At 35.0% G+C, this 17,391-nt stretch overlaps 1 protein-coding gene across 9 annotated transcripts in view; it reads left to right on the forward strand.

Moving 5' to 3' along the window:
* Window positions 1–17,391, forward strand: part of CPEB3 (cytoplasmic polyadenylation element binding protein 3) — a 96,870-nt gene that overhangs the window by 8,371 nt on the left and 71,108 nt on the right. For all 9 annotated transcript variants that reach the window (XM_074907484.1, XM_074907481.1, XM_074907482.1 and 6 more), the window contains exon 2: window positions 77–990. In XM_074907484.1, coding sequence (XP_074763585.1) covers window positions 88–990 — 903 coding nt within the window. In that variant the 5' untranslated portion in view covers window positions 77–87. The remainder of the gene's footprint in view (window positions 1–76; window positions 991–17,391) is intronic.

The raw sequence follows: 17,391 nt of genomic DNA on the forward strand, positions 1-17,391 counted from the left end.
TAAAACAGCCTGGTTTGTGGTATGAATGACAATGTTAATAATCTGTCTTTGTGGTTTTTTTCCCTTACTGTTTCAGCTGCGCAAACCATGCAGGATGATTTACTGATGGACAAAAGCAAAGCCCAGCCCCAGCAGCAGCGGCAGCAGCAGCAGCAGCAGCAGCAAGATCCAAACTCAGCAGAAGCCCCCTCTACACCCATCTCATCGGAGACACCCAAACCAGAAGACAGCAGTTCAGTGACTAGTATCGGCACATCGGCTCCTTCCCAAAATAGCAAGGAGAAGATGCAGATGGAGTCTCCCATTTTGCCTGGCTTGAGCTTTCACCAGCCTCAACAAGAACCTGCAGCAGGCACCTCCTTGTCTCCCTCCTTCGGCAGCACCTGGTCTACAGGGACCACAAACACGGTGGATGATAGCTTTTTCCAAGGGATTACTCCAGTCAATGGGACAATGCTTTTCCAGAATTTTCCACACCATGTCAACCCTGTGTTTGGTGGCACTTTCTCGCCTCAAATTGGCCTAGCTCAGACTCAACACCACCAACATCAGCAGCAGCAGCAGCAAGCTCAGCAGCAGCAGCAGCGGAGGTCACCTGTAAGCCCTAATCAGGCACCTTTTGCCCAGAGAAATGCTGCTTACAGCCATCAGCCCATCATGACCAGCAAACCGTCTTCCTCCTCTGCCTCTTCCTCTTCCTCCTCCAGCTGGAATAACCATCAAAATGCAGCTTGGAGTACACCTTCCAACCCTTGGGGTGGGCTGCAGGCTGGTAGGGACCCTCGAAGGGCAGTTGGAGTGGGTGTTGGCGTGGGAGTGGGGGTCGGTGTACCCTCCCCCCTCAATCCCATTTCACCCCTTAAAAAACCATTCTCCAGCAATGTCATTGCCCCTCCGAAGTTCCCACGGGCTGCACCCTTAACCCCTAAATCCTGGATGGAAGACAACGCGTTCAGGACGGACAATGGCAACAATCTGTTGCCTTTTCAGGTAAATGACTACATGCACCTTCTACATGGTGACAGCTATCACAGAGTTGTGTTTTTGCAGGGGTGTATTTAATGTTCTATCTGGGAGGCAGTCTCCATAACTCATATTTTCATCAAATAGTTAATGCGAAAGAATGGGGGCTGATTGTAGTGAGTGCATACACAAAGATTCTAAATCCTGTTAAGGTTTATAGTCTTATTTTTCTTGTAACTTATTCCTAAATGTGACAGGGTTTTGGGGGTGGGGGGATTGTCAGATTTTTTTCAGCATCAGAAAGGTAGTAGCCTGCCTTCATGAAAAACAGGTTTGGCAGATTATGTTCTCTTGGTGCTGTGTTTTATAATTTTTTTTATATTCTCCCGTATATGAGAAACAGGAGATGTTAAAATTGCTGGCTTCAGTTTTCTAACTGGCAGATTAATTTTAAGCAAAGATGCTTCTTGACCTGAAATCCAGTTAATTATTTTATCGTTGTTGAAATAACTAATTGTCCTTATGTTGTGGTGGGATTTAATGGTGAGTCTGTTCGCATAAGTTATACATATGAAAAGCTGCATACATCTGATATGTGCACCCTGCTGTTAGATTCACAGTGGACGTTTTGAATACATCTAGAAGCAGCGTGGGTGTATATGGAAAGAGTGGCGTATCTGTCCTTTCCAGTAAGGAAATGCCTGATACAATTGATGGGATGTAGAAATGTAGGGAAGTATTGTATAAAATAAACCATTTTATGCTGTTCAAAATATTTGCAGAGAAAAGAGACAATAGGACACGACCTTCAGAGCCATATTGCAATGGAGTCTATTTACTAGCTACATAGCTCTGAAATATTTAAAGCTGCAGTGCCCTTCACTGTTTTTTTTTGTCTATGACGACAAAGCAGATCAATTGCAGCTGAAACTGGGCCACATAGAAGATTTGCAATTTTAATGCAGAATGAAACCTGTCATGGTGTGAAATCCATTTTAGGTTGAAAAAAAGCAGAGCATGCACTTGCAGTTGTATCTATACATGGTGAAGTGAATCTCAAATTTCTTCTAGGATAGCTTTTTTAGTCTCGGACAGATAGAAATTCTGTTTTGAAATACAGTGAGATCATTCATTTATGGTTTCTCTTTTGGTAATTGCCTTCTCAACAAAGTATGAACTCTCAAACATTTTTAACTTATCAGTGTGGCAAGAATAGCATCTAGATTGACAGTATTAGAAACAAAATTTTTAAAAAAATCACCAAACACCCCCCCCCTCCATTATTTTAAGACATTGCTGAAGTAAAATATATGCATTCCTGTGCACTTTCCAGTCCCATTCAAAGAGGGCACCTTATAGTCAGACCTGAAATTTCATTTTGCTGCTTCATTCTGTTTAAAGGGAGAGTTGCTAATTTTTATTGGCTACCCTAAATGAAGGCGGAGTGGCTTCTGGTGAACTGCTGGTCAATGTCTCTGAAGCACTGAAGTCTAGAGAAAGATTATACTTTAGGCACAATGTGCCTGGTTAAACTACTGTTGCACAGACCACAGCAACAAAAAAAGCTAATGAATATAGCTCTCACTCGTTTTTTAGGAGTGAAAAATGTGTTTCAGTTTACAGTCATTCTTTTATTTAAATTGTCTACGTGTCTACGTTACAAATTCTGATAGATTTGAATTAGTAGGGAGAACAACAGTAAATGTGGTTTAGTCAGCGAGATACATCTTTAAAGAATACAAAACTTTATTGTTGTGACTGTATATTGTTACAAATTAAACTAGCAGATATTTAGTCATCACTAGGAAAAAAGTAGATAAATGTTGTTAAAGAAAAGTTACTTTGACTTTAAGGTTTTGAAAAGCTAAGGTATTAGCCAATACGTAAATTTGGAAACTTGTTTCCTTCTCTGTGAGTTTAACCTGGTATTTTCCTGTTCCACTGGAAGCAAATACTTGGACTACTCTTAGCACCAGCTGGAATAACAGTCTGATTTCAGAGACTCAGAAAACACTTTTTTTTTTTTTCCTATAGGCTTTTCTTTAATACAAACTGCTGAATTTTGCATACAAGATTGTAATCTATACATAACAAATTTCCAAAGAAGTCTTGAAACCGTATTATCAATAAGAGGCAACTTTTTAGTGACACTGTTAAAAATTAAATTCAAATTCATGTACAAGTTCAATATTTGCTTCCTGGCTTCTGGTTGCCTTTTTTATTTCTTCTTCTTTCCTCTGTCCCGCCCCCTCCCCCCCCTTTCAGAAATTGGGCAATATGTTGACACAGTTGACACAGTAAATTCTGCTTGTCAGCACTATCAAGTAATTCTGGCAGGTTTATCCATGTACATCTGCCATCCTTCATAACTGAGCGTTTTTGATCTGCTTCAGAAATACCTTTCGGTAAACTTGCTAGCAACACGTTAATGCACATTAGCAAGTTCTTTGTGCTAACCCGTTCTTTTATGTTGAGATTATAAGACTTTTTAAAATTTGTGGTTTACATTTAATTTCTTCATATGAATCTCAAGATAGTCTAAGTAAAAAGAAAAATATTACTTTGTTCACTGGTTAAATTAACATCTATGATACCTATTTTTTAATTCATGTCCTTGCAGTGATCAAAAATTTTATGCAGAAAATTTCTGTAATCAAGGTTTGTGTTCTGAGTCTAATATTTGAAAACAGCTGATACTCAGCTACTGATATATCTAGTTATAAGAAAAGATACTGAATTTGAAAATGTTTAAGAACATGTATATAAAGCAATATGCTAGATGTCTTCACCCCTAAATTTGAGTAATACAGTAGTGCACCTTGTATGCCAAAACCAATTGGTGTCTGTCCCAAGGAATTGTACTGCAGAACATACCAGAACATTTAAAATATCAGTTGGTAGGAATTCTGTTGGCATTTGCCTTGTGATTGTTGTTGAAAGGCAACTAAAAAAGCTTTGAAAGAGACTGTTTTCATATACTTACAGAGGAAAATTGATTGCACTGTATAAAAAAATTTGAAGATACAAAGCTGATAGTTGAAAGGGAAAAGAAAAAAAGCGATTGGTCTGGAATGAAAGGTAATGTAGCAAATAAGAGTTGAAGATAAGATCACAGGGATAGATGTGGAACAGGGCTAGATATGAAATACAGAAATGTGACTAGTTTGTTCTTCTGAATATTCTTTGGCTTCTGAGTGGTTCAGGTGAAGGTCCTCTGTTGTGATTGTCATGTGACAAGCAGTAGTAGTGTGCCATTATGCTACGTGATCCTCATTTCTGGCATTTGAGGCTGACATTAACTGATTGTCCCTGGGACCTGGGCAATGGTTCAATTCCTTTTTACAGCAGAGTGGTGGGGTTGAAGACAGCTATTGTCATCTTGTGCTTCTGAGCTGCTCCCAGAATTCTCTTTTCCTTCATTTCTCTCAGGTAAATTGTGTATTGCTTTTGGCCATATGAAGATATTGGTACACAGTTTGTGGGGTTAGGAGGATTGATAGTGCCTGAAGTAGATGCTTGGAAGCATGGATAAGAAATTCTCTTTACAGTGGAAAAGATAGAGAAGGAATTAAATGTTTGGAGACCAGTATGTTAATTAAGGAAGTCTACCCTGTGGATGTTTAATAATAACAACACTGTAACAATTTCCCAGAAAGGTTCCAAGTTTTGCTGCTTTCTGAGTAATGTCCTTTAGGAAACAATAAAAAATGCACAATTGCAAGTTTTAGATTTAAAAAATGCATAGCAATTTGGTGCTCTGAGGATTCTGGCATACATCAAGTCATTCTTGGCAGCTTTACTGATAAATACTTCTCTAGCAGAAATAAATAAGGTGGTATTTATTGTGGATAAAGATAGTTTTAACATGTTGCCTTTTGCAGGGAGACTGAGAGGTTTTTTGGGGAAGGTGTTCTGCTGTTTGTTTTCTTCCTCATTGATTTCAATAGGAATTATTCTGGACCCAGATAAAATTATAAGCTAAATGTAGAAGATACATCTAACTTCAGTATTTCATACATAAACAAAATGCAAATCCAAACATGCAGTGAGCTTGTGTACAAATGTATATATATATATATATGCATAAATATATATTTGTGTGAATACATATGCATTTAGGTACAGATAACACTAATTAGTAATACATTAGCGGGCACAAGTACTTTGTGTTGTACTAAACACACAGTAGTTGTTTGTTGGGTGAAATGAAGGGCAAGGGAATGGCCACTGTATAATGTTTATAATTCCAGTGTGACTTTTGGTTGATGATTAATAGACAGCTCCTTAAGAAGTTGGTTTCTTTAAACATTTGAAGTTCTTCAGACCTGTGATATTGGCCCATCCTTAGTTTTCTTCAGGCCAATACAGACTGATACTCAAATTATATGCATACACACAAATAAATGTAAGTATATATGCCTATGAAGTAAACTAATGCAGAGTAATTTTTGTAAAGTCCTAGGGAAAAGAATTAACTTCATTTATGTTTGGGCAAGCTTCTTCGCAAACAATGAATTGGCTGTAGCTTACTTGTCATAGTTCTGTTTCTGAACACTACGGTAACCTGAAATGCATGTTAGAGTATCTCATATATGTGTGTGTATTAAAAATTATGACTGAATTAGAATGAGTTCAAGTATTGGAACAGTCATGAGTGTAATGCATACAGTTTTATATATATGAGTAAAGGAGTTTTACTGGCTAATACACTCTGAGGACTGTAATTTTTAAGCCTTTCTTTAAATGTAGGTTGTTTTATTTGTTTGTTGGGGGTTTTTTTTGCAAACAGAAATAGTTGTATGCAATAAGTCTATTTGAAGAATAATTTTTAAAACACTGTATTTCTTAGTCTAATTTTGACCTTCTGGGCTCTGGCTTCTTGACAGCTTAGTAGGTAACCATACTTAGTAGCATTACTGGTATCTTGAAAACATTTCTTAGTGTGTAGCCTAATCTTAGTTTTTCTTACATGATGACACACAAGTACTGGCAGCCTGCAACTTTATGAACAAAATAAAAAAAAGAGGAAAAAAAAAAAGGACTTAGTTATTATGGAAATAACTTAGTCCACTTTTTTTTTTTTTCCCCCTGTCTCCTTTCTTAAATACTTCTGTTGTTGCTATTAACTAGAACAATAAGTAGCCTGATTCTGAATATTAAAATGTGAGAACGTGTATCATGGTATCTCAGTAGTCTTCCAGAGTAAGCAATGCGCAGTGTTCTAGCCTTAGTAGTTATGAAGCGTTTTACAGTTTTTGTTAGATTTTAAATTTGAGTTCTAAATTTCTGCATTTTCAGATCGATCAAAATACAGTAACAGTACAGAATAAAACCCATGACTTTTGTATTTAGAGTATGATGATTTGATCACTAATTTCTTTCTTATTATATTGATTTTAAGTAACCAACTGAATCATAGATAAGCCCTCCAAGTTAATTAAAGTAGAGCAAAGGTGTGTGTTCAGTATGCAGTTGATATTCTGAGCAACTCCATATATAGGTAGAACTTCCTTAAAAACATTAAAGGTACTAATATAGAACAATGAATCAATGATTTTGTCTTAAAGATTTGATAAAGGAATTATCTCTCTTTCCTTTGGGAGGTAAAGTAGAAGAGAAAGTGAAGGGCATGGTTTATTTTGCTCTCTTCCTTCTTGGATCATCTTCCTGGCTTTTTTTTTTTTTTTTTTTTTTTTGCCCAGAGTCTGCCCTTGTGAGTTGAATGTAAGAGGAACAGAGACCTGGAAAAGTAATGTTTTCCTGTTGCAGGTGATTTTCCAGAAGAAAATGCAAGTTTGCTGAGTGAATGATGAACATGTTTAATTTTTAGCAGTTGGTAAAAACATCTCTCCTTTCATTAAGGTCACTCATGAATGATTCCTGACTGAAACATACCAAAGAGAAGCTAAAACATAGCACTGCTTAAAGTTATATAGTGATCTTAAACTGTATACATCTGAGTTTTGCTTGGACTGGATAGACTACTGTGCCTTCAAAAACTTCTAAATTAGGCTGAAGAGAAAAACATCATACCAAAACTATCCAGTGATGACCTTTGAGAGAGGCTCTAACGCTCTCTGGCCTTTATTTATTTTTCTTTTTCCTACTGATCACTTGAGAGAGTATTACAAGTTTGAAAATACTATTCATAAATAAAAGATGCTTGTCCTAAAATTTAATCTAATATTCCAAATTGTGGCATAAGCTCCCACAGGAAATAAAAGCGTTTACAAATGTCACCGTTTTTCCTGAAATAAGCATGCTGGTTTGATTTTGCTTTTGCTTTTATCATAGTAACACATGATATGTTTTTTAAGGAAAGGGGTCTATTCAAGACCTTTAGCAGTTAGCAGACTTCAGATAGGAAAAGTACCTTTTTTCTCTTTCTTTTCCCTATTTCCCCTTACTCTGTCTTCTCAAGTCCTAGAAATCAATATTCCAAGTTTTTCACGTTGGTTGCAATTAACTGCTGAAAATGGAGCACCATATTCTTTAGGCATGAAAGAGTATTGTTTACTTGTATTCCATGTCTTCAGAAAAAACATGTTCTTATTGTCAGATGATACCAAAAACTAGGTAAAGAAATTCTGTATGATCTTCAAATGGAAGAACAGTAGATGTTGGTGGAAGTTAGTGCCTTCTCTTAGGGATAATCAGCCTGTTGTGCCCTACTGGTCTATTGCAAGCCCGCTTAAGTTTAGTTTTGCAAGATGCTGCCTGAAGTAGTTGTTACTGTTTCTCATCTTAACTTACTTGTTTGGTATGGTGGGGTCAAAATAAAATTTCAGAAAGGGCAGGAAACAGTCTTCTAACTCCTGTTTACCCAGCATAAGATCAACTGAATTTCCCTTTGGACACTCTGGTGTTATGTGGGCAAATAACTTCCCTTCTATAGGGAAACTTCCTAAATGTCCACATCTATTTAGAGATTTATTTTTTTTTTTCCTCCTCTTGCCAGCAACAGTTTAAGTGGAACATGTAGTATGAGAGAAATGAACTATGCATATTTCAAAGCTTTAGGCAAATTTTCCATTCCTAGCAATATTAGCATTTTGTGCATAAATATACACAAAATACATATATAGAGAGAGACTTGTAATCTACATCTGTGTATGTGTAAGCAGTTCATTTCCTCCAAAACCCAATTGTAATTAATTTTCAGGGTTTGTTGTTATTGAGATAATTTGCATCTTTTTCATACTTAAGCTAAACCTATTTTTTCAGCAACTATGCAAGTTCAAATGTAATTGTTTTCCATTCTCATTTTCTAAAAAGTATGTCAGAGCATGTTTAGACTTTCCAGTTTTTAGGCTATTGTGACACTTTATACATTCTGTAACTAGATTTAGGGTACCATTACCATGTTTTGTTTCATTATTTCTCCTTTATTTAATTTTCCCTGCTTGATTTAGTAGATATTTGAGAAGTGCAAAAGCATTGCTTTCAAGCAGTTGTTAGAATATAGTACATACTGATAATAAGCATCTCAGTAGTTAGATGAATGTACTATTTTTGTATATAGAAACATCTTCATTTGTATAATCTTTTTATTATTGTAAATTTTACAATGTTAAAGAGCAAGTTGTAATATGTTGCAGAAACTTTGCTTGTGTGTCTTCAGGCTTGGTCAACATTTTAGTTTTTATTAAGTTTAAATTATATGATTCTGTCTATAAGGCTGCTTCCCAATAGCATTTGTAAAATGCAGCTAATTGATACCTTCCTTTTCCTCATTGTTTGCCATGGCTTTGTCTCTTTACATTGTTTTCAAACTCATCCCAGAGATACAACTATCAATTTTTGTAAGATCTCATAGAAGAGAGGCACTGTGCTGATCAGGATAGATATTGATCTGCTTTGTCACAGGAGTGTTAGGAGAAGGGGTGGTGTGATCTCCATTCTATGGATATAAATAAGAGGCAAAGAGCTTGGGGAAATAATTTTATTCTCAATGTTCAATCTGAGAAGACTAAAAAGTTGGTGGGGTTTCTGAAATATTTAGCATATATAGCTCTTCGGAAACAGAACATCCATTGACTGTCTCGAAGTTTACGGTTTGTGTGAATCTCAAAATAGGCACCAAAAAATGAAGAAAACAAATTGTCACTTGTGGAAAGTTTGTTTAATTGCATACCAATTATTCAGGAATTAAGAACTTTTTGTCAGGGAAGAGAAAAGAATCATAATACTTTATTTCTTAATTGAGACACACTTTTCCTTCAGCTGTCTGTCATCTTCCAAGTTCTGCAAGAAACAACATAGAACATATATAAAAAAACCACATCTTAATTATTCGAAAACATCACTGATGGGCACTGTATGAGATAGGGTTTTGTTGGAAAAGACTTTGAAACTTATAGTTTATTCATGCAAAATGATAGAATTTAAATTGCACACGCAGTCTTACTCCTGCACTTTCTAACTTTGTGCGTGTGTGCAGCTTTGCAAACTTTGCAAGAATTGCAATTTTCTTTTAGATTCCTAGAGCTTAAATAAAATACTTAAGCAAAACCACAGGTTCTGTTACATGTTACGATAATGACCTTCACATGATTCATCAGTCAAGTTGGAGTCTTTTGATCAACTCTACAGATTGTTCTTGGTTTAACAAAGTTAATGAAAGTAATGTGTACAGAGCACATACTGTCAGTGGGTTTCAGTTTTGGGTGAAGCATGATTTTGTGGGTATGGCCCCCACTTTTTGTTTCAGCCAGCCTTGAACTGTTCACTCCTTTCAAACTTCCCTTCTTTTACTACTTTCTGTTCCTGCTTTTTGATCCCCATTTTTACTGAGGCTTTTCATTTGAGTTGTCCTTCCCTATTCCATTTTCTATGTCAAAGCTTCACATTACAGGAGAAGGCCCAATAAACCCCTATAGTCATAAGATGAATTGTGTTCCCTTACTCTGTGGGAATTACTCCTGTGCAAATTTGATAACATTAGGGGTTTTAAGTATGTTTAAATAAATTCAGGGACAGTGGAGTTTTCAGAAATGTTAGCTGGAAGTTCTAAATTTTAGAAATTTTAACCGAGTGATAACTTAATCTGAACATGCTGAAGTGATTTTCTTTCCCCATTCCCAGCTTCCAGAATGCGTGACTTGGGATGGATTTTCACACAGATTGAAAGAAAAACACTTCTGACATAAAATGAGAAAAAATTATGTCTTTATCATGGACTTTATGACATAAAAGAAAGTTATATATATAAAAATCATAAGCGGATGTTCCAGTGAAATTCATCTTTCCTACATGGAAAAATCATTGCGAAGTTGCTTATCTTAAAAAAGATTCACCCTAAAAAGTTATTTTGGGCAACACTGTAAGCAACTTAAAGCTGAACTTTTAACGAGAAGTCTCAGGCCATTTCAGAAAGTGATGCTATCTATAATGTATTTTGTTTCTGAATTAATCTCCTATATGTATAAGAATGGCTCTTCAAAATAAAGAAAATCACCCATGAAGCTTTCTTGATTTTGTTTTCAGAGTGGTAAAGGCTTTTTTTTGCGAGTAAGGTTATTCCCTAAAGGAAGTCTTTGGAATGATGGTTTCTTATGAAAGTTGCTAAAAATAAAACAACAAAACATTTTAAAACACATGAATGGTAAAATACCCTTTTGGATTAAATTAAAATACATAATTCCTCATTGAAAGTTGCTGCTTCGTTCTGCTTGAGGCAATGGAAATATTGTAGGCTCTTGCTGTTGTTTGTTAGTTATCAGCAAGGGAAAAAAAAAAAGGAAGGAGTTGCCATATTTTCTTGAACGCTTATGTAATGCCTACCTGATAAGAATTAAAAATGCCAACCCAGTGATTTTGACTTGATTTTGAAGGATAAAGTTTAAATTATCACTATATCATCAGTACTGCAACATTATCACTACTGTCTAGTTTATTTTTGCTGTATGTGTAGATGAACTAAATTTAGGGACGGGAACTTGAACCACCAACCTGATTATATTTTTCTTCATTTTTTTGTTATTTTTCAAATGTAGTTAATTTTCAAAGTTTTTAGTGGTTGTGCTTAGTGTTTTATATGGTCTTAATGAAAAAAAGCAATTTTTATGTATTTATGTGTATAGTCTAAAATCTCACTGCAATGGGGTGGGGTGGGGTGTTGAAGTGTGAATTGCAGGGTTGACACTTTTTAACAAAGTCTTTCTTAACATCCTAAAAGGTCTCCTGGATGTTTCTTCAATCGTAAACTTACTGTGTGTATTTCTTCTACTAACATCAGATTTCTTCTCCTTATTAAAATTCCAAATAAATAAAAAAATTAAAACCAAGTTGACAGTTTTTTCTTTCCAGTTTTTACTTTGCTGCTAAAATCAATATTCATCATGATTTACTAAAACTTTCTCACTGGCACCTAACTGTGAAATGCCATTTTATTTTAGTTACATGTCATACAGTGTATGTAATGAACAATGCTTACCTTGAAAGCTTTTAGACTGTTGAAATAAAAAAAGGCATGGAATGAATAAATAGTTCTGGAGCTTGTGCCAAGTATCATTGGACCATCTTCTCAGCTCAGCTATGCTGAGTGTTGTCCTTTAAACATATATATATATTTACTTTTGTCCAGGATTGTGTTCTTTTATGGAATTTTAGATATTTTTTTTAATGCCCTATTTGTACAATTGCCTTTTCTGATGATATTTAAAATAATATTTTTTAAAAAATATGTTAGTTTTTAAACATAACTTTTTAAAAGTTATGTTTAGTTTGGCTTACAAAGTTGCTCTGTTAAACTGGAATATCTGTGAACAATGCATTGCAAGATGCTCTATTAAATGTTATATCATTTCAATTTTCAAGTCTGCCTTCCACTGACATGACCATGATCATCCAGTCATTCTTTTTCTCTTTTCTCTTTCTTTCTAATTTTCAAATATTTCAATTTCTTTCCTCTTAACCTAAAAAAGTATTAAAAAATCAATCTTTCCAAACCATCCAATTAAGTATTAAAAAGGGAGTCTTAATTTGAAAAAAAAATTGGCTGAAAATTTAACCGTTATTTATAAGACAGTACTTATGCTTTAGTTCAAGTAACACGTTCTTCTCACATTCTGTAATATATTTTAAAAATCTCATATGCAGGTATGACAAGCTCTTCTTGAATTGCTCTGAGCAAATCTTGTTTGTACATTACTGGTAGTGCATTGATTGAGGTCCAAGAGAGCTTGTATCTACTTACTTAGTTTATCAGGCAGACAGCTAGAGCTGTAAAAGAGAGAAATCTAAACTTTGTAAACTTTATCATGTGTTAAGCAGCTGGAAATAAGATAGAGAACTAGCAGCATTTGATAGACAATCATGAAATGTTATATGACCTTACAGGAGTCAACAGATGATACTTAGAAATCTTAAATCTAATACATTAGACTCCCATGTTCCCTGTGGTCTCATAAGGAAGTGTTTTCCAGACTACTACTCAGACCTTTCTTAGGCAGATCCTTTAATTGGTATTTTACTTTATGAAAGAGGTTTGTTAAAAGCATTAATGAATTAATATGTAGGTAGCTAGTGTTACTACCATTTACTACATGACCTTTACAGTAACTGTACATTTGTAAAGGGTTAATAAATTATTAATGTATTAACTGATTGTTAGAGTCCAGCACATTACAGGTGGCTTATAACCAAATCTAGTACCATCTATTGATGTGCTTAGTAACCATAAGGTGTATAATAACCAAGTCTGTCAAATGTTTGTAACGTACTTTGTGGTTTTGAAATTTTCTTTAAAATACTTCTAAAGATAGCTTTTAGTTTTAAATTATGATTCCTGTAACAGTCTGACCTAGTATTTTATGTCATTAAATAATTCTTTTGCTCATGTTTTTAAACATTTTAAACATGTTTTCAATTTTTTAAAAAATTGAAAACAGTGAAACCTCTCACAGTAGCTGAAAGGATTTTTCTTAAAACTCACAAAGCCCGAAGTAGCAGCTAACTGTGCAGTAGGAAGACTAAGGCAGGAGAAGAGGGTGAAGGAAGCAAAAGTCAGGGATAAGAAAAAATAGGATTTTTATAATACAAGATGAAAGTGAAGTAGTGGTGTTTTCATATATGGTAATCTAAGATGACAATATACCCGTTCACTTTCTGTGGATGAGAATTTCTGTAAATAAAATCTTGCAAACTGTAGTCTGTGTTGGACATTTCAGTAGTAAGGGAGGGTCCTCAGCTTGGCGGCTCCTTCTACTTTTGGCTGCTAATAAATGAAGCAGTGACTTTTGAGTAATAAAATCAACCATAATTGTCAGCAGAGTTTACAAGTAATGTTTTGATGCAAGCTTTTATAGACAGTCTTGCCTCCCTTGTCTAAACAGGAATACACACTTCTGACATGGTTTTGCAAAGTAGAAACAGCAGACTACTCATATAGTGATATTTTCTTGTAGGCAAGGGAGAAGTAACTGATGTTTTGTGCGCCATTTAAAACTACTTGAAAATGGATTGTAGTAAATTTTACAGTTTGCTTGGAAGGCTTTACTTTCTGAAGAAACTGGAAAGTTTTCTTGCTATTTGGCTTAGATAGCCTTGTTTGAATACAAACTTGAACTGGTCAAAGTTTCAAAATATAGCTCAGTCCTTGGCTGTGTTGGGTGTATGGAGGAAGGGGAATAATTTAAAAGAACAAATAGAATGAAAATAGCTTTTTTTAATTGAATACAGATGTGGGTAGACATAAAAGGCAACCCTTCTAGAAGTATTATTTTTCATACAACCTGCAATTTTATTTACCTTCTCACACTTAACATTAATACTCATAATTTATAATTATCTAGAAATTAACTAATAAACTCTTGTCTTTCTCCTTTCTGTGTCATCCTTTCTGTTTGATGAGATTCCAGCTTATAGTGAAAATTGAGTCCTTGAAGTCATACCCTTGTAGTTAGTGCTATTAAATCTCATCCTGCTTTGCTGCTGTTCTTCAAATTAATTCAGTTCTTTCTGTACGATGAGTTAATCTCTGTATTGATGATAATCTTGTGAATATTATTAGCATGTTCCTATTTTACTAGCCATTATTGATAAAATTGGTCTCAAGATTTGCCTTTAAGAAACTCTATTAGTATCCTCCCTTTAGCAGGTTTTTCTGTTTAGCACTATCAGTTCTTTCCCTTTTTGTGATTTTCTTTCTTACCTTAATTGCACTAATTACCATTTTTTTCCCCATTTATATAGTTATTTTGCTTGTAGTACCATATGCAATGCTATATGGAAGTCCTTGTTAGATCAGCCATATCATATTCTTTCAAGAACCAGAAATTGTACTTTACAGGATATTGCATGATTAACGTATGATGCTACATTGTCTCTGCTTTGTATTTCTTAAAGAGAAGAAATCCTTGAATTTCAGTCATAAAAACTAGAAACAGTGTTTGTCATCTGTAGTTTCATATCCTGCTTCAGTTATTGCAGTTCTTTCCTTTTTATTTTGCTGGTCAGATATACACAGTACTGACATTTTAGTTTCTTCACAATCGTGCATTACCAACTCTAGCTCCTTTTTATTACGGTGTTCACATGCACCTGATGTCTATTATTGAACTGAATAGATGATATTGCTTTGTCTCTTACTGTTTACCTGTCTTTACTGATTACCCTTGTTTACCTGATTTTCCCCTCTGTATCTGAAGGCTGATTATGGAGGCTACATTATTTTCTCCTGACTTCCTCTGATATGTTTTTGTTTAATTCTTTTATCAGACTTGCTAGACTTTTTCCTAGACATTTGTGGTCCAAGGTATTCATGCTGAACTCGTTAGGGTTTCCCTGAGTGTGCTTAAGTGGCTGAACATCCTGGTTCTTTCCTTCTAACATTTCTTAAGGCGCCTGTCGATCTTTATTACCTTGTGCAAAAATGGAAAATTCTGTTGCACATCAGGTCGTCATTTATCTCAAGACATTTCCCTGTCTGGAGCAATCTCTGCTAAATTTGCCCTTTGTTAATTTGTTTAGCTCTTATAATAAAAGGAAAGGTGTTTTTTTTTTTTCTCCCATGAGTACCCTTTCCAAGTTCTGTGAGATGATTTCCTCCAAACAAAGGTTTCCTTTTGGTTAGTTGCCTGTGCATGTACTTGTGTATCTTCTATGTGATTTCTGAATTATTTTAATTCACTAAATCCAAATGTGCAGCAGTAGTTTGAATGTGTAGCACCTGACAACACAAAAATGCTTATGGCTTCCTCTCTTCTAAGACGAAGAAATATCTATTCTGGAGGCACTCTATACATGAGACAGTTATTCTTTTCATCATATTATGTATGCCTTTAAGCCCCTTAGGTAATAAAAGATGCAAGTATGCATAGATTCAGTTACTACTTTAATGTATTTATGAAATATTCAATATATTAATTTTGAATTTGTTATTAAACTGAAATTTTTCATACATGGGATGATTCAGTACTTGCAACTGGAAAAATTCCTTCTTTGTTTACAAAATTTGATCTGAAATGGGATTGCTTGCATAGAATTGATTTAAAGAATTGCTTCTAATTAAAACATAATTTTGGACTGGGATTTTTTTTCTTTTACTTCTGTCCTTCTTTCCTCTAAGTGAAGCTTGATGCTATGAGTGGTCTTTGGATTGCTGCTCTCTGCTGTTTCCCACCCCTTCAGCTGTAGATATGCAGCCTTTGGTAACTTTGAAGCTGATCAAATAGTTAATAGCAAATATTCTTAAATTAAAATTTCTAACATAATGACACATCAGGAAAAGGATTGCCTCGTATCTCCATGGCTCTACAGGAGTCTTTGACTCATGTTTAGAAGTAAGTGCATAGCCTGACAAAGCCTGTAGTTCTCTTTCCTTTACAAGAAGGTGGCTGTGACAGCTTGGGATTCTATGATTATGTCCTCCATTAAGTCCCAGGAGAGAGAACATTTGCTTCTTAACTATTCTCAGTCCCCATTAGGAAGAAGGTGGCAGAGTGGATTTTTGTGTGTACCTCTTTAAAGCAGGTTTTAGATTCTTGTGCCACAATTTGTCATGCATATTAATCATGCTGTAATAATATAAAATTAGGCCTTGGACAATTTACATGAGTAATTTTAATAACTAAAAGTCTATGGCTTTTCTTTAAATCCTGCTGGATGCAAAGTGACATCACACTGAAAAGGTCACCTTGTCTTCTCTGGGAGCTGTTTTTTATTGAGAGTATTTGTGGCCTGGTTTAGGCCTGTGCATAAATATTGGTAAATGACACCACTTTCCCCCCCCACCTTACTGAACAACTATGCCAACTATAGTTAACATTTTCTTCATTTCCTTTTAAATAATAATGGGCTGTATTGGCACTGAAATGGCAAAATTACCGTGTTCTCTAAGGGTTATTCTCTAAACATGTAGGTGAAAATCTTTCCTGAATGAACAGCTTAAATATCTTATCCCTTTTTTCTTGTAATATATATATGAAATTCTGGCACCTACAGGGTTTTTTGCTTGATAGAAATGAGCATGATAGAAATGGAACGGGAGCCTGACTTGAAATACACCGGTTAGAAATTATTTTAGTCACATTGTTCTTAAAAGCACGAGTTTGTGTCAGAGACAATATTTTGTTTCTCATAAGTCTTAAACATTTCAGTGACACTTTTTTTTTTAACCTTACCAATATATTCCATGTCACTGATGATCAGTAACCATACACAAAACCACTATTTCTGTTTCAGAGAAATCATTGAGATTCCTTTACTGTGGTGCCCATAGTAAATGAAGCTACTGGGCAGTGGTGCTCAGACATCTCTTTGATGGTTATTACTTGTATTATTTTCTATCTCCCATTTTGTCTCATTATCCTATAATATCGTGAGACAGACTGCTCCTATTGTAAATCTTTCAGATCCTTTCATGCTGCAGCATCTCTGATACTTCCTTCTCCTCTTCAGTCTTTACATCTTCGTAGTGCTTTCATTTTGTGATTTGAGGTTTGCATTTAACTCGTGCAGATTTAGCTGTCAAGGTGTTCTTAGGTCAAAGTTAGTTTTTCCTTGCTATGGTACGCAGGCATCATTCTACTGAACAAAGTGGTAGAAAGCCAAAGGTAACTTATTGGTGTTGAACTCTTGCACAGCAGGCCCATGAACCAGTTCAATTAGGTCATTGTAATAGCTCAAGGGTATAATGAATGGCCTTGTAAATTCTACTGCTGACATATTTTTTTTTTCCACTTGCTTGTTTTTGTGAATTGATGATCATCTTGGGTGTAACTACTTTAATCCTATATTTTACAAGTGTTAGAACCATTTGTTACTGGAATCAGTAACTATAATAGAAAGTGGATACATCAGCTTTTTGAGATGCATTCAGCTGCAGGACTGATGAGCAGATTTTTATCTAAAGCATCACGTTGAACAAAATATGACTAAACATAAATCCTGTCAGTGAGTGCATAGTCAGTTGTAATGTCTGCAGAT

The sequence above is a fragment of the Athene noctua genome, chromosome 5 (assembly GCF_965140245.1).
Source record: "Athene noctua chromosome 5, bAthNoc1.hap1.1, whole genome shotgun sequence".
In the NCBI taxonomy this organism is placed as follows: Eukaryota; Metazoa; Chordata; class Aves; order Strigiformes; family Strigidae; genus Athene; species Athene noctua.